Raw genomic sequence first — 17,866 nt, forward strand, 5'->3', positions numbered from 1 at the left:
CTTGCAGTCAGCACGAGAAATCTAGGTCCCCTTCCTCAGGGCCATGGAGCACGGGGGATGGCAGGTGGGCAAACTGAAACACCACTGCACCCTCTTACCATAAAGCAGCAGTTTCTCTCTTCACCAAGCTTTCCCCTGGGTGTTTTTAAGTTTTTGACTAGATTTCAGAGTCCCCCAGGAGCTGACTCTGAGGCTTCCCTGGTAGTCTAGTGGTTAACAATCCACCAGCCAAAGCAGGGGGGACACGATTCCTGGTCCAGGAAGATCCCGCATGCCACAGAGCAGCTAAAGCCGGTGAACCGCCAACTACTGAGCCAGCGCTCTACAGCCCTCGATCCACGACTGAAGCCCTTGAGCCTAGGGCCCATGCTCCACAGCAAGAGCGTGGCCCCCACTCTCTGCAGCTGGAGAAAGTCCACTCACAGCGACCAAGACTAAGCGCTGACAAAAATTTTTTTAAAAAACAAACAAACAAAAAGCTGATTCTGAGAGTCTTCATCATTAATTGTTTAGGGGATAGGATGATCCCCTTGGGGCTTCCCTGGTGGCTCAGATGATAAAGAATCTGCCTGCAATGCAGAAGACCCAGGTTCCATCCCTTGGGTTGAGAAGATCCCTTGAAGGGAATGGTTATCCACTCCAGTATTCTTGCCTGGAGAATCCCATGGACAGAGGAGCCTGATGGCTACAGTCCACGGGGTCACAAAGACTGAGACACGACTGAGTAACTAACACTCTCTGTGTTGCCCTGGATTTCCCTATTCCAACAATTTTGGTTGCCCAGCATCTTTTAAGCACTCTTTATGTGTTTGGGGAAATTCCTATATTGTGAATCTATAGATCCCCAAGGTTAGGATCTTGTTTTTCCCCATCTCCCTTGCAGCCAGTAATGCACTTAGATTCTAGCAAGATTGGCCCTGTATCTCAGAAATACATCAAAAAATAAATGTATTAAGGAACACAAGGGTGCTCTTGTCACTCAGGATTATATGCTTAGCACTGGCTCAGCATGAACTGTAATCCTAAATATCCGGTTTCATAATACTGTTCAGGCCCCAAGAATGTTCTCCTCACTTCTTGCCCTGAAATCTCTAAACAAAAGGCAACAGTATCTGAATCTCACAAAGGCTGGCGGGGAGTGGCCTCTGCCGGTATTGCAGACAGACACCTCTTCAGAGGATTCAAAGAACTTGAGCTCTGGAAACACTTATGTGAGAGAAAGGACAAATTAATTAACTTCTTAATTAACCTCTCCCTTCTCAAGTAGCACGGGTGCCTGTGCAATAGATTCTATATAACAAGCATCACTTTCCCGCAGTGCTGAACATCCATTTTTCTTTTGCTCTTCATGTTCCTGCTTGTTTCTGAGGAACATTTTGCAGTTTAAGTAGATCATGTTGATCAGTTATGTTCGACTTTTTGCAGCCCCATGGACTGTAGCCCACCAGGCTCCTCTGTCCATGGGAATTCTCAGGCAAGAATACTGGAGTGGGTTGCCATTTCCTCCTCCAGGGGATCTGCCTGACCCAGGGATCAAACCTGGGTCTCCTGCATCTCCTGCACTGGCAGGTGGGTGCGTTACCACTGAGCCTAAGCAGATCGTAGCACTTTCTAATTTGTATATATGAGATCCAGAATTTCCGTTTGGATAGAAGTTTCTATTCTTCTTCACATAAGAAGTATAAAGCGATACCAATTCCTTATATTAGCAACTAGATTGACAGTAAATACCAGGCAAAAAGTCATGTAATATAAATACTACTTAATAATGAAATATTACATAATGAAACTTTAGTGTTTGGTTTTGCTTTTTGGCTGCAATGAGTCTTAGTTGCAGCATGTGGGTTTGTTTTTTTGTTTTTTGTTTTTTTGATTTGGGGCTTTCAAACTCTCAATTACAGCTTGTGGAATCTAGTTTCCCGGCCAGGGATTGAACCAAGGCCTCCTACATTGGGAGCATGGAGTCTCAGCCACTGGACCATCTGGGAAGTCCCCAGTAAAACTGTTTATAAAATTGTTTTCGAAACAGTAAACTAAAATTTCTCAGATTTAAATAACTTTGATTTAAAACTTTGATATTCAATACTTACATAATTTGTATTTTGCCCTGTAACTTTAATACTTTTGAATACTTTAGAAAAGCAACTTCATTGAGGCTTTACAGCTTTAACTTTTTTTATTTACTTTATATTTTCAGTGAAACATACTCAAATTCTTATATTTTGAAACTAATTACACTTTTTTGTCTTTTGGATCATTACAGAAGATAATACAGTAGAATATAAATTATACAAAAACTTTTACTATAACATATTTAGTGATTTTATGAAAAATGAAGGGCAATAAATTTTATGGAACATACAATAGTTTATAAATTATGAATGTCTTTCTCATCCAAATATTGCTGTCCTATCATCTTGCTAAGGACATATGCAGTAGTTCAGTTTTTGACATTTTCCCAGCTTCATCATATAAAACCAAATTTATTTAGGGTTCTGCTGTTATGAAGCTGTCAAGGTACAAGAGAATATACTTTACTAAACATCTTGTTAGCTTGACTTATTACTTTTAAATACACAGACATACGACACACAGGCCTCTTTTGGAACTCTGGCCCTGGCACAGGCTGCTTGCAGCAAGAGTGTGAAGCCCTGATCCCATAGAACAGCGCTTCTCAACCTGGGGTGATGTAAAGTCTAGAGACATTTTTGCTTGTCTCCATTGGCATGTAATGTAGGGTACAAAGGCCAAGAATGCTGCTAACACCCTACATTGCACAAGACAGCCTCTAACGTACACACATACCAAAGAATCATCCTGCCCAAAATGTCAAAAGTGCCAAGCTTAAGAGGCCCTGCATGAGAGGATAATATGAAGGAAGTCAGTGTGGAACTGATGCTAATAAGGGTGGTAGAAACCTCAAGCTTCTAGAACTTCGAGTAGGGGCAAAGAACTCAGGAGTTGAGTTTTCCAATGGAATGGGCCTGAGGTGTAATGGAGATACCATCTCCGGCTGGAGATACCATTCTCCAGCCCCGCCAGAGATTCTGAGTTACCTTATACCCTGCAATAATTTAAACTAGCTAAAGTGATTTTTGTTTTTTTGCTACTAAAAGTACTAATAAAGCATGTAGTGCTATACCCCAGAAACTAACAAAACACTGTGAATTAACTATACTTCGATTTCTTTAAAAAAAAAATTTTTTTTTAAGCAGGTAGAACCAGTTATCCCAGCCCTCATCTGACAGATGACAAGACTGATTCCCAAGAAGTTCCAGGGTAGATTCATGAAACAGCTCCAAGTAGGGCTGTAGGGCTGCCTACAAGTGACTAGAATTTAGTTCAAATCGGTAAATTTTAGCTTTATAAATTTATTTTAAATATACTAAATTTAAATTTAGTTCAAACTAGTACTTGAAAAAAAAAGTTAATAGTGGAGAGTGTTAGTCCTTGCTCACAGAATACAAACACAGGTAGGGCAAGGTAGCACGGTGTCTCAGGAACAGCTGGCAGCGAGAGCCGGTCACCAGGAGGACGTGACGCATCAGCTGCTCGTGGACACGCCTCTGATGTTGCTCCAAGTGTCTTTCTCCGCACAGCAGAAATCATCACAATCAGCAGCACTCTTCTCATTTCCACCATTTTAAAGAGACAAACCTCACATCTTCCAGGTTCAAAATTATCCTAATGTTATCTTCAGTTTGAAGCAGGTGACTCACCTAAGGACTATATCAGGGGACTGGGGTGTGGGGTGTTTAAGAGCCATGAGCATGCATGGAAAGGGTTGTGGGGATCAATGGAAAAACACACGTGGAGAACTGGGGGTCAGCCACTCTCCTGACATCCACTCAAAGAATTGAGAGGGTAACAGGCAGGAAGGCCAGGGGTCTCCAAACAGAGGAAATAGGCTGCAAATGTCAGACATTTGTATGTCTCTTAAGCGGCACGAGGAAACAAACTAGAGATATTGTTTTTTCTCTGTACAAATTTAAAAGGTTTCTCTTAAAATACTGTGTTGCTATAATGACACCTGGTCTCACCTGAAGTTAGCTATTCTCAAACCTCGAGTTAACCCATGCATTTTTCTTAGGGAAATGTTTGTCTTAAGCTATGTTAATGTACTATGCATTTACCCCAGACTGTCTCCAAGTCTTCCACCTAATGGCTCAGAACCACATTGACAAACCATTATGTTATACTCAGATATTGTTCCCCTAATCTATTTAAACGAAACTATTTGTATGGTAATCTGCCCTTCTACAAGATTCAAGACAATCATTTTACTGCCGGGGATGACTCCTCTGGTGCCAGGATTATCACAAAATAAATCTTATGGATGAGGGGCCTGGTGCCATTCTGAGTTTTAAGACATTCCTTTCTTTCGTTAACAGACTGCTAGTGACTGTATAACATCCAGCCGAAGACTAGCAGGGGGGCACTCTTTCTGCCCCCTTCTGATGCCTATCTCAGAAGCTTTCTCTATCTCCTTTATACTTTAATAAAACTTTATTACACAAAAGCTCTGAGCTATCAAGCCTCGTCCCTGGCCCCGGACTGAATTCTCCTTCAGAGGCCAAGAATCCTGGCGTCTTTTCGTGGGTCAACAACAACCTTTCAGAATGATAATCCCTTTTATTCTGCCTACCACCGATTTCCTTTTTGTAACTTAAAAAGCCCTTACTAAATTTCAGAGACTGCTCTAAATGCTTGTTGTATACAATTCACTTGTATCCGTGGGCTAGTAATACACCAAAATCATCAACGGGTGATTTCTCGCTCTTCTACACTGCCATTGCTGAATAGCTGGGTCTCTGCATTGTCACCCACACTCCCAGGACTGGGGTAATAGAGCCCAGCACCCAGCACCATGGCAGAAAGAAATGAGGCACACGGGAGTTCTCCCACCAGCCGCTAGATGCTCCAGCCTGGCAGTAACACACAACACTTCTGCTCACAGCTCATGCATTGCCAGAATTAATCACATAGAAAGTATATGTACCGGGAAGGGGGAGAACCTGGATATTTTGCCAACAGCTCTAATTACCATCCCAGGACTTAACAAGCATTGTATTTAATCTTTGTGACCACCACAGGGGGCAGTACTATCATTCTTATGTTAAAGATGAAGAAACTGATACAGCAAGGAATGGCAATGGACCCAAGATCACACGGCATGTGAGTGACTGAGGCTAACATTTCATTTCAAAGTGCATTCTATTTACCATCTTTCTTTACTGTCGCCTTTAGCTTATTTTCTGTGTGGTCTTCAACGCACTGCAGTCCATGGGGTCCCATGGGGTCGCAAAGAGTCACAACTGAGTGATTGAATGACAATTTAAATCTTGACTTTGCCACTCACTTCCTAGCATCTTGAATAAAATGGCACAGCTCTGTGCTTTACTTTTTCCCACCTGAAAAGCTGGACCCAATAATAGTAGCCATAACACCGAACTGTTAAGATAAAAGGAGATGATACTTGTAAAGCTCTTAGTTCCATGCCTGGCATATAGTAGTTTGGAGAATCCCAGGGACGGGGGAGCCTGGTGGGCTGCCGTCTATGGGGTCGCACAGAGTTGGACACGACTGAAGCGACTTAGCAGCAACAAACTGAGAAACCTATATGCAGGTCAGGAAGCAACAGTTAGAACTGGACATGGAACAATAGACTGGTTCCAAATAGGAAAAGGAGTACGTCAAGGCTGTATATTATCACCCTGCTTATTTAACTTATATGCAGAGTACATCATGAGAAACACTGGACTGGAAGAAGCACAAGCTGGAATCAAGATTGCCAGGAGAAATATCAATAACCTCAGATATGCAGATGACCACCACCCTTATGGCAGAAAGTGAAGAGGAACTCAAAAGCCTCTTGATGAAAGTGAAAGAGGACAGTGAAAAAGTTGGCTTAAATCTCAACATTCAGAAAACGAAGATCATGGCATCTGGTCTCATCACTTCATGGGAAATAGATGGGGAGGCAGTGGAAACAGTGGCAGACTTTATTTTTTGAGCTCCAAAATCACTGCAGATGGTGATTGCAGCCATGAAATTAAAAGACGCTTACTCCTTGGAAGGAAAGTTATGACCAACCTAGATAGCATATTCAAAAGCAGAGACATTACTTTGCCAACGAAGGTCTGTCTAGTCAAGGCTCTGGTTTTTCCTGTGGTCATGTATGGATGTGAGAGTGGACTATGAAGAAAGCTGAGTGCCAAAGAATTAATGCTTTTGAACTGTGGTGTTGGAGAAGACTCTTGAGAGTCACTTGGACTGCAAGGAGATCCAACCAGTCCATTCTAAAGGAGATCAGTCCTAGGTGTTCACTGGAAGGACTGATGCTAAAGCTGAAACTCCAATACTTTGGCCACCTCATGTGAACAGTTGACTCATTGGAAAAGACTCTGATGCTGGGAGGAACTGGGGGAAGGAAGACAACGGGACGACAGAGGATGAGATGGCTGGATGGCATCACTGACTTGATGAACGTGAGTTTGAGTGTACTCCGGGAGTTGGTGATGGGCAGGGAGACCTGGCGTGCTGCGATTCATGGGGTCGCAAAGAATCAGACATGACTGAGCGACTGAAATGAACTGAACTGAACAGAACAAACACTAAAAACTACTCTTAGCCTTACTAATTCCCAGGTGATGCAAAGCTAAAGAATCCGCCTGCCAATGCAAGAAATGTAGATTCAATCCCTGGGTTGGGAAGATCCCCTGGAGTAGGAAATGGCAACCCACTCCAGTATTCTTGCCGGGAGAATCCCGTGATAGAGAAGCCTTTCCTGTTGCAGTCCGTGGGGTTGCAGAGTTAGACACAACTTAGCAACTGAACAACAAATCTTCAGAAAAAGTGTAACATGTTTCTTCAGAAGAAAGTTTTATGATGTGACATTTAAGCTGGATTCTGGGAACACCTCTGGGGAAAAGGTATTCCAGATGGGGTGAGCCATAACCAAGGGCTCAGAGGCGGCACACATATGGGGGAGATTTAGAGCTCAGGATTAGACTGTCCCTTTATTAAAACTGAAACAATTGGTATTAGCTATTTTGGGAAGCAGTGAATCAGACTGGAAAACCAAGAATCAGATTTTGGGTTTCTCAGAGCTTGCTTTCTTCTGGGTCAGAAGTGGAAAGCAAACTTCCTAGTCTAGGGTAAAGGAAAAGTCATCTCAGATGTTGACCTGACCAAGTTAAACAGTTAATAATTCTGACTTGCCCAGAGAACTGAGTACTCTTCTATCCACCCAAGTTACCCCAAAGCAAGGCAAAATAGCCTCCAAATGAGGACTCAGCATGCACAGACGTGCTGCTAAATTGTGGAGGGTCTCCTTGGCAATGGTTTTGACTTTCTGAATTACATATTTCTTCCAGACTGTGATCAGAGGCTCTGTGCTGTATGGAATGTCTTTCAAAAAAAGAAAAAAGCTATCAAAGTTTCTCTGCATGACATCTATAGATTCCAGGTTAACCCAGGGCCTGCGAAGGTGTGGGGTCCCCTTATAACACTGACTCAAAGTGCATCTGGAGGGTTCAAATAATCCAGGCGCTGTCCCACTCCAAGCCTCCGGTCTCTGCCTTCTGGCAGCAGTAGCACATTAGGAGTGAAGGCTGGGTTCACATCACAGGAAAGTCATCCTGCCAGCAGAAACCTAGTCTCCAGAACCTCAACTCCAGTACATAGTCCCAAGCCATGATACAACTCTTACTGGGAGGGTCTCAGAAACAAACTAAGGCCATCTGCTTCCTTACCAGCATACAGAACATGTGCTATTATTTTCATTAACAGCTCTCCCAGCTTTTCCCACCCTTGTTCTTTTTAAAGGACACAAGATCCCTATTAATGGCAAATGGTGCCATTTTCTTGTCCTCACTTCAGTATTTGAAGTCAACACCCGGTATGATATTCAATCAACACGTACTTCCTGACAGGCTTCTCTGGTGGTGCTAGTGATACAGAATCCTCCTGCCAATGCAGGACATTAAGAGACTTAGGTTTGATCTCTTGGTCAGGAAGACCTCCTGGAGGAGGAAATAGCAACCCACTCCAGTATTCTTGCCTGGGACAGGGAAGAGGTACCCAGGGACAGAGGTCCCTGGCGGGCCACAGTCCACAGGGTCACAAAGAGACACAACTGAAGCGACTCAGCACACAGGTACTTACTAAGGTATCCCTTGTGTGCCATATCAGGCAGACCGGAGACAACGGCAAACAAAACACGGCCTCCATCTACTTACCACAAGCTTGGCATTGAAGAGAAATAACCAACAGCTCTTCAGAGTCCTCTGGACTAAATTTCTGTGTCCAAACGGCTGTATAAACATCAAGTGTAACCTCACCTTTCCCTCAGACTTCCCTGGTGGCTCAGATGGTAAAGCATCTGTCTACAGTGTAGGAGACCTGGGTTCAACCCCTGGGTTGGGAAGATCCCCTGGAGAAGGAAATGGCAATCCACTCCAATACTATTGCCTGGAAAATCCCAGAGACACAGGAGCCTGGTAGGCTACAGTCCATGGGGTCGCAGAGTCAGACTCAACTGAGTGACTTCCCTTTCACCTTTCCCTCACTTTCACTTTCACCCTTCCCTTTCTTAAGGTAGATTTTTTTCCATTATCCCCAATGTACAGATAAGGAAATCAAGGTTATTAGGTAGAACAGCAGACCTCAATCCCGATCTGTTGGGCCCCCCAAACTCATGCTAATTACTCACGACCTTTCAAATATCAGAGGCCCCAAACCTAGACATGCCTCTCAACTTGCTTTTTAGTGAGGCCTACCACATGTGGTTGGGCTTCCCAGCTGGTGCTAGTGGTAAAGAACACGCCTGCTAATGCAAGAGACCCGGGTTCAACCAGTGTGTCGGGAGGATCGAGAGCATAGCAACCCACTCCAGTATTCTTGCCTTGAGCATCCCATGGACAGGAGCTTGGCGGGCTATAGTCCAGTCAGTCAGACATGACTGAAGCAACTTAGCACACACACCATATGTGGTTACCAGGCCCATCTCTACAACCCACCCAAGCACTGTTTCCCACATCTTACAGTAGGCCCTTTCAGGAAGTTACTAAATGAGAAAACCCCATGAGGTTGTTCTCTCTTTACCCAAGAAGGAAGCTCAGAGTTGTCACTTGTGAGAGTTCACCTTACTCCAAGTCAGCAGTGATTCTGCATTCCTACCCAGGAATACCAGTCCCAATTAAGACGTGCTTTAAGTGTGAATAAATGTACCATGTTGATAATTTCAGGCTTCCAAGACAGCACTGAAACAAATATCAACCTCAGATATGCAGATGACCACCCTTATGGCAGAAGAGGAACTAAAGAGCCCTCTTGATCAAAGTGTAAAAGCACATTCTACATTCAAAATACAAAGATAATGGCATCCGGTCCCATCACTTCATGGCAAATCGATGGGGAAACAATGGAAACAGAGACAAGACTATGTTCTTGGGCTCCGAACTCACTGCAGATGGTGATTGCAGCCGTGGACACTTGTTCCTTGGAAGGAAGAAAAGCTATGACAAATCCAGACAGCGTATTAAAATGCAGACTTGACTTTACCAAGAAACGTCCATATAGTCAAAGCTATGGTTTTTCCAGTAGTTATGCATGGATGTTGAGTTGGACCATAAAGAAAGCTGAGCACTGAAGAACTGATGCTTGGATAGCAAGCTAAAACCAGTCGATCCTAAAGGAAATCAATCCTGACTATTCATTGAAAGGACTGATGCTGAAGCTCCAATACTTTGGCCACCTAATGCGAAGAGCCAACTCATTGGAAAAGATCATGATGCTGGGAAGACTGAGGATAGAAGGGGTTGAAAGAGGATGAGATGGTTGGACGGAAGGCATCATCAACCTAACGGACATGTTTCAACAAGCTTCAGGACATGGACAGGGACGCCTGGCATCTTGCAGTCCATGGGGTCGCAGTCAGACATGAATGACTGAGCAACTGAACAAGATGGCGCTAGTGGTAAAGAACTTGCCAGCCACTGCAGGACAGTTAAAAAGACAGTGAGTTCTATCTCTGGGTCGGGAAGAAGCACTAGAGGGCATGGCATCCACTCCTGTAGACTTGCCTGGAAAATCCTTAAAGACAGAGGAGCCTGTGGCAAGCTAGGTAGGGTCCATAGCATCAAAAAGTCAGACAAGACTGAAGCCACTAGCACACACACATCATTTCGGACACTGCAAAGAGCAAAACCCCATTCATTTTTCACATCATCTATATGGTGAAATTTTAATTTTTGAACACAAAATGTTATTTTAAGGAAAAAAAAAGTTTCTCTTTACTTGTTTTAATGTGGCTTCCTGAAGCTCTGAATACACATGTGGCTCTTGTTAGATGTATACTGGATAGCACTGCTCTTACTAACCCTGCCCAATTTCTGAATACATTTGGTGATAGGTTTACAGTACTGGTTTTTTAAAAAGAATGACATTTTAAATACATACTGCTGGCGTGTCCCTGATATGCCACCCAAATTTACTGAGTCTTAGTGAGCCGTAGAGCTCTAATTATCTGTTTCCTTATGAGTACTTACATAGTCAACCGTAACCTGGGTATGTAATGTGTATTCTAGGGTATGAAATGTGTATTCTATTAAGCTAAAAATAGGAACAGCACCACTCATTCAAGGGTTAATTTAAGACTCCAGAAGAGGCAGCTTCACCATCTCGACCCCAAACCAGAGTCAACCATCCAGGGCCAGACACACCTTCCTCTGGTGAGCCACAAGGGTGATGGTGAAAGTTACACCAAGTCAAAACTTTCTTGTACTTCAAGGAAACGGCCTTCACCAGTTAACACAAAGGCTGTATACTCCCGAAGACACTCTTGCTACTCTGCTGTACAAAATTCAAAATGACTTAAGGAAGCACCAGAGTCCTCTGAGGCATTTTATTTGTATGTATTACATCCCTAGAAAAAGAATCCAAGGATTTTCCCTCCTGTATGTTTTCGTCTTGCTTCTTCATGGTCCATGATGCCAGCTGAGGTTGTCAGTACAATGAAACTATGGAAAGTTAAAAAAAAAAGTTGGTAAGTTGTCCCTATGAACTATTCAACACTGAACTACTGGTACAGAAAAATCCCAACATTCATCAGTGTTTAACATGCGGTCCCATACATAATGCAGCCTCCACAGGCTGGCAGTGCACAGGCATGACTCCTAGAACCAAAGACTCCAGCTATACACACACAGTCCTGGTCTCAACTAACATGAGGCAATGCTACCTAAAAACAAAAACCGGAACTCCTCTAACTTCAGAAGTCACTTTCTGCTCTCAAGCACACAGTTTAAAGCATTAAAGCACTGATATAACTTGACAGAATTGTTTCTGCCACTTACTGTGTGTATGATCACAGGCAAGCTATTATACAGTTACTTGGACAAAGGGCATCCCACCTGGCCTATCTCATGGGTTACTATAGGGGTCAAGATAAGACACAGAAAATGTATCAACTGGGAGGCATTAAAATTAGCATCCTAATTACAGTCACAAAGGACTTGCCCGTAACACTATACCTGTTATATAGTAACCATGAAATGGGAGTAAAGTCAAAATCACCAAATGTGACTGGGTGTTTTAAGTTCTTAACCACAAACAGACCAAATGCTTGGTGTGTCAGATCAGGTTTTAAACTGCTTTACCAGAAGTAAATCAGTTTACTCTAACTGATAAGAGAGCTACCATCTTTAAGAAACCAAGGCCATGAATTGCCCAAAGCCTCACAGCTTTAAAGTAGAAAATCCAGAATTTGAACTCAGTCTCTTAACCACAGATGAAGATTTTCAAACTGAGTTGCCCAGAGGGCAATGGTTCAGAAGTCATTCTGGCCACAGGAGGGTATTCAGAGAACATGTATTAACTATTTGCAACAGAGCAGACACGAGGGGAATGCAATTCTGCTCTCTCACCCAGCTTCAGCTCTCACACACCTCTTAGACACTAAAACCCACACATGAAGTGTGGCAACATAGGTGCTAACCCATGAGTCAAGCTGTTTGGGAATGGAGACTATTGCTACTACTGTTATGTAAAAAATAAATAAATAAAAAGCTCTGTATCACAGGCATCAGCATCAACTTTTAAGTGAAGAAAATCAACTTACCCAAACTGACGGGATGGGAGCAGGTTATTCTGCCATTTTTCTAGATCTTTGAGTTGTACATCAAATCTGGGGCTGATCACTCCACACTGTAAAAAGTAACAGAAAACAGTGTTTACACTTCACTAATAACAACACTAAAAATCTTTTATAACTGAGCACAGAAACCAACCAACTCAACATTAAGTGGGTAACTATTCTGTACAATATTCTATATAAGTTCAATCTGAAAAACAATTAAAGACTACGGCTACTTAGGAAGAAAAAGCTACTGGAAACATCAACAGAAGAGGCAGAACATAATACAACACGCGGTAGCCAGCAGTGTGCATCCTGTGGCCTGTGACGCTGTCCCGGAACAAATGGCCAGATTTTAAAGAGCCAAGAGAGCATGTCTCAGAGCTAAATATGACACCCCTGCTCACATCTCTATTCTACAAATCACTAGCACGCTCACCAAGATGGCTTGCACGCTCAGTCGCTTCAGTCATATTCCACTCTTTGCGACCCTAATAGACCATTCTCCAGGCGATCTTCCCCACCCAAGGATCGAATCTGTGTCTCTCTCTTACCTCTCCTGCACTGGCAGGCAGGTTCTTTACCACTAGTGTAGCCTGGGAAGACTCCAAAATGCTTAACAGTAAACTAAATGAGACTACAAGATTAGAACTTTGTGAAGTCTCTGGAGCAGTTAAACTTCCCTAGGCAGACCGAAACTGCAAATGGACCCATCAGGTCCAAGTGCCCCCTGGCAGGAAGCTCACTCAGGTTCTTTTTATCACATCATCCTGGGAGTTACTACTGTCACTTGACGATCAAGGGCAATCCCACACTGGATAGAAGCTACACAGGGATACGACAAGGGAAAACCCAAGCAAGCTACAGTGAAAGACAAGGCTTTCTGAGGCCTCTGCACTACCACATGCGAGCTTTATATATTCCAGTAGCAAAATATCCCTTCCATTCAGCTAGTGTAATTCCAGCATATCTGCTCTCAAACCACATCAATCTAAGATTGTGATTAAGGGAAGAATTTTCTTAATCTAGTCTTTAAACACCACCTTATTTCCCAGCCCCATTACATTTCCATAGTAAGGTATATCCACCTCTTGCATGAAGGAAACTGAGGCAAGAATGTCTTACAAAGGAAGAAAACTGAAATTAAGAGAAACCAAAAATAATTCAGGCATTTGGCAGGGCCTGGATTTCAACTATCTATTAGCCAGGATTTTCCAAATGACTTAGTGTATCACAGAGTAAGGAGGCCACAAGTGAGTTCCATTTGGTACTCTGTTCAAACTTATTTCTCAAGCTATTATGCACAGAGAATGTTTAAGAGAAACCTGGTACAGGGCACTTCTCAAACTGTTTGTTTTTTTTTTAAATATCAACCGAAATCTTCTGCGGGACAGCTTTAAAATGTGCTATAAGCTATACACCGGAATTAGTCTTCCACTGTCCCTGAGCAGGACACAGATTTCCTAGTTCTTAAAAATAGAGGGGAAAATAAACATACCCTCTTCTACTTGAACATACTGTGAGGATCAGAGTGAGAAAAATGAATTCAAATCCTTCCTTGGGATTGGAATCTAATGGTTTACAATAAAATAAGACAGACCCCCAAATTTCCTTCAAAAACTCTTCAAAGGCTTCATATCCACTAATTTTTATCTGACATTAAGTATCTATCCACACAAGAAGCAAATTCACTATGTAAGAAAGCAACTTTGTAAAATAGAAAACTGTTGGACTAGGGAATGACCTTATTAATCAATCTGGCCCCTGCCACTAACCACTTTCTTGGCCCAGTTGCCCTAGTGTTGGATTACAGGAGCCTGCCTGCAATGTAGGAGACCCAGGCTCGATCCCTGGAGAATCCCATTGACAGAGGAGCCTGGCAGGCTGTCATCTATGGGGTTGCAAAGAGCTGGACACGACTGAGTGACTAATACTTTGCATTACAGGATCTCAGATCCCTTGCAAATCTGAAAGCTACAAATCTTAACACAGAAAGCAAAGCAGCAGCGATGAGATCCCCAACTGACTTACAGACTAACACCTAGCCCCCAAATTCATGCAATCCAAAGTCAAAAAAATCAAAGAGATTCAGTAGATTACGCCTACAAACTGAAAGGAAAAACAGACCTCACACGTTATTTGCACTAACAGGACTACTGGCCTTGAACCATCCAGGATTCAAAACTGGTAGCACCAGTCTCAAGCCTCCACATCTCCCTTCAGATATCTTATACTCCAAACACTAGGTCAACTGACAATTCTACCTGGAAGTTACATAAAATTTAATGATTTTAATCAATTCCCATTCTTCTTAACCTAACTAGGTAAAGCAAGCACAACACTAATTTTACAAAGGCAATTATACCACCGTAGACCATTCTGAAGATTCTAAAATGTGGAAGATAGTCAATTCTTACCTTATTTAGCCTGCCTGTGAGGTTCACAACAATTTTCCCAGCCCTGTGATCATCAATGATTTCAAATTCGCCAATGTAACCTGTAGAACACAATTGACTGTATTAAAAAATAATTTTAAAATGAAGAGAGCAATACTCAATCCACCCTGCAATTTTAAAAGGGAGATACTTTTCTCCGTGCCTTCTCATACCTTCCCACTCCCAAAGGCTACCTAGTGACCAGGACGTTCAACAGTCCTTTACATCCCATGGAGCTCTGAGAAGAGCTCAGGGTCCTTTCAATGACATGTTGTGGGTGATATTATCAAGAAAGGCCATTTTACCTGCCAAACACCTAAACAGTCACAAACCTCCTCCTTCCAACAATCCTATCCTACTCAGCATTTCTTAAAGAGCACCACTTCTCCAGGACTACCCTGTCCACAGCCCAAGTCAATTGCATTAGTTACCATCTCTGATTGCCACTTTGTTCCCCATTTTCCGTTTCCAGGCCTCTCTCCACAGTTAATTTCTACAGGGCCCATTCCATAGCATGCTTATCCCAAAACATAAAACAGCAAGACACTTACCATGCTTCATCATCACTGTTAGAAACCTGACGATGACTTTGGAGCATGGCCTAATAAGGACCTGGCGTTTGCCTCTCTTCTCGGCATTGTTGATACTCTTGAGAGCATCAGCCAGGACATTCATGCGCACCATTATGGCTGTTCAAGGAAGAAAAAAACAGGCGTTTTACCAACACTTCCATTACCAGGCACCCTATCATTTCCCTGCGAACACATCCTTTCCTTTCTGCCTCAATCATGTGGAAGCTTCCCCATTCCTAAGCAGACTGGTTCCCCAGAAGGACGTCAACTACTAAAATAAAAACACCAGCCGTGGTAGGTGCTATTTAAAATGGCAGTAATACTCAAACTTGTGGAATTCGGCAGCATCTGTACTATTAACACGGTCCTTTAAACCTACTAACCCAGTGTCAGATTTTTCCCAATAACCGAAAGATACTACTCAACTTTCACCTAACACCCAGAACCACTGCATTAACATAAAATGTCCGTCCCTGTGCCATCTAAAACTATGCCCAACAGCAAGTACCAAAGTAATAAACTGAAACATTTCACATGTATCACCAGACTGGTCTCTTACCTCAATGGGCACAAACTTCATCTAATAAAGTTTGAAAGTCAGGAACAGAGGCATGTCTCAAACCACAACAGTGGGACTCCAACCTACTTCCTCCAGCTCAACAGTGTCTTGAGAGGAAACCAGATTCGTTCCCAGCAAGCCGCCACCACAGGCAGGATGCAGTTTCCCCTCCCGAGGGTCCTCATCTCCCGAGCTCCCGCCGCAACCAAAGTAATGGGAAGCTGCACGGCCCACCAACTCCATGGCCCTCCGATGCTTCTCAGAGCCAACGAGCTGCCTCAATCACTAACGGGAGGTACTGGCGCCGCCGAAAGATTCGGAGCTGCCGCCTCTCCGGAACGGTCCAAAGCTCCCTGTTCCCAAAGGCTGCGGCCTGCGCCCCAGAGGCCGGGCTCTCCGGGGTTCAAAGCATGGGATAGCCGGGCATGACTCTCCCCTCTGCTTGCCCAGACCCTCGCAAGGCTAGCATCTCCGGCCCAGGAGGCCTCCGACATCCTCGCAGGACACGATGCGCGACTCCCATATCACAGGATGGCACCGATAACCGACGGATGATGTTGGATAGCTCAGAGAGAGATACTCACCGGCACGGAAAGATGGCGGAAAGAGGGCGGGAGGGGCGAGCGCACGGAATTATGGGTTATGGGTCGGGCTATCGCGAGACTTTTAAAGCCCCGCCAAAAACAAATAAAAAAGGATTGCCTACTGGAAGGAGGCGGGTGAAGGGGTGGAGCCTCCTCCGGGGTAGGTAGTAGAGAGTCGATGGAGTCGAACATCCCCGGCGCGGCATAGGGCAGTCAGCTGGCAAGAGGTGGGGCATTTGCGTAGTTTTGAATTCCTTTCTAGCAGCTAATCGGTAAAAACGAAAAGCTGACGAGGGCCTAGATATTTACTAATTTTCATTGCAGTAACTGTTGACTATTTAGAATGAATTTTGATACGTGCGTATTTACAGTATCTCTGGAAGGACCCACAAGTAATCGGCAATTGCCTCTGAGAAGGGCGTTAGAAATTGGGATGGGAGTCATGCTTTTCTCCCTATTTTTGTTGCTTAGTCGCTAAGTCGTATCGGACTCTTTGTGACCCTATGGACTGTAGCCGGCGAGGCTCCTCTGTTCATGTGATTTCCTAAGCAAAGATGGTTGAGTTGCCATTTCCTTCTCCAGGGGATCTTCTCCATCCAGGAATCAGAACACGGGTTTCCTGCGTTGGCGAATTCTTTATCACTGAGCCACCAGGGTAGAGCTTTCTCCCTGTACAATTTCTGTTTTTTGAAATTTGTTTATACTTTTTCAAAACAGCAAAAAATATTTGTCTTAATCGATGCTTCTTTTTTGACGTTATTTTTTTGGGATCCAAAATCACTGCAGATGGTGATTGCAGCCATGAAATTAAAAGACGCTTACTCCTTGGAAGGAAAGTTATGACCAACCTAGATAGCATATTCAAAAGCAGAGACATTACTTTGCTAACAAAGGTCAGTCTAGTCAAGGCTATGGTTTTTGCAGTAGTCATGTATGGATGTGAGAGTTGGACTGTGAAGAAAGCTGAGCGCCGAAGAATTGATGCTTTTGAACTGTGGTGTTGGAGAAGACTCTTGAGAGTCCCTTGGACTTCGAGGAGATCCAGCCAGTCCATTCTGAAGATCAGTCCTGGGATTTCTTTGGAAGGAAAGATGCTAAAGCTGAAACTCCAGTACTTTGGCCACCTCATGCGAAGACTTGACTCATTGGAAAAGACTCTGATGCTGGGAGGAATTGGGGGCAGGAGGAGAAGGGGACGACAGAGGATGGGATGGCTGGGTGGCATCACCGACTCGATGGACGTGAGTCTGAATGAACTCCAGGAGTTGGTGATGGACAGGGAGGCCTGGCGTGCTGCAATTTATGGGGTCGCAAAGAGTCGGACAAGACTGAGTGACTGCACTGAAGTATTAGAAATTATTTACTGGAGTTCCCTGGTGGCTCAGAGGGTAAAGCGTCTGCCTGCAATGCAGGAGACCTGGGTTCGATCCCTGGGTCAGGAAGATCCCTTGGAGAAGGAAATGGCAACCCACTCCAGTACTCTTGCCTGGAAAATTCCATCGACAGGGAAGCCTGGTAGGCTATAGTCCATGGGATCGCAAAGAGTCGGACACGACTGAGCGACTTCACTTTCACTTCAC

General features: G+C 43.8%; 1 protein-coding gene across 2 annotated transcripts; it reads right to left on the reverse strand.

Annotated features, from left to right (window-relative positions):
* Positions 1-10,875: 10,875 nt before the first annotated feature.
* RPS15A (ribosomal protein S15a) lies at positions 10,876-16,312 on the reverse strand. Of its 2 annotated transcripts, none has more exons than XM_004020793.6 (5): positions 16,287-16,312; positions 15,123-15,260; positions 14,554-14,633; positions 12,122-12,207; positions 10,876-11,021 (listed from the first exon to the last, which is right to left on the reverse strand). In XM_004020793.6, the coding sequence occupies exons 2-5, from the start codon at positions 15,253-15,255 to the stop codon at positions 10,928-10,930; spliced, it is 393 nt and encodes a 130-aa protein (XP_004020842.1). In that variant the 5' UTR covers positions 15,256-15,260; positions 16,287-16,312; the 3' UTR covers positions 10,876-10,927. The 2 variants fall into 2 exon arrangements, with proteins under 2 accessions (XP_004020842.1, XP_042095720.1); XM_042239786.2 differs by having other exon boundaries at positions 15,703-16,311.
* Positions 16,313-17,866: the final 1,554 nt, after the last annotated feature.

The sequence above is a fragment of the Ovis aries genome, chromosome 24 (genome assembly GCF_016772045.2).
Source record: "Ovis aries strain OAR_USU_Benz2616 breed Rambouillet chromosome 24, ARS-UI_Ramb_v3.0, whole genome shotgun sequence".
NCBI lineage: Eukaryota > Metazoa > Chordata > Mammalia > Artiodactyla > Bovidae > Ovis > Ovis aries.

Excerpts from the sequence above, each read along its gene's own strand:
- RPS15A (XM_004020793.6), bottom strand. The coding sequence starts at position 15,255 with ATGGTGCGCATGAATGTCCTGGCTGATGCTCTCAAGAGTATCAACAAT. Across the intron at positions 14,634-15,122 it reads AACAGTGATGATGAAGCATG|GTTACATTGGCGAATTTGAA; the intron begins GTAAGTGTCTTG and ends TGTGTTCTACAG. Across the intron at positions 12,208-14,553 it reads TCACAGGCAGGCTAAATAAG|TGTGGAGTGATCAGCCCCAG; the intron begins GTAAGAATTGAC and ends TACTTTTTACAG.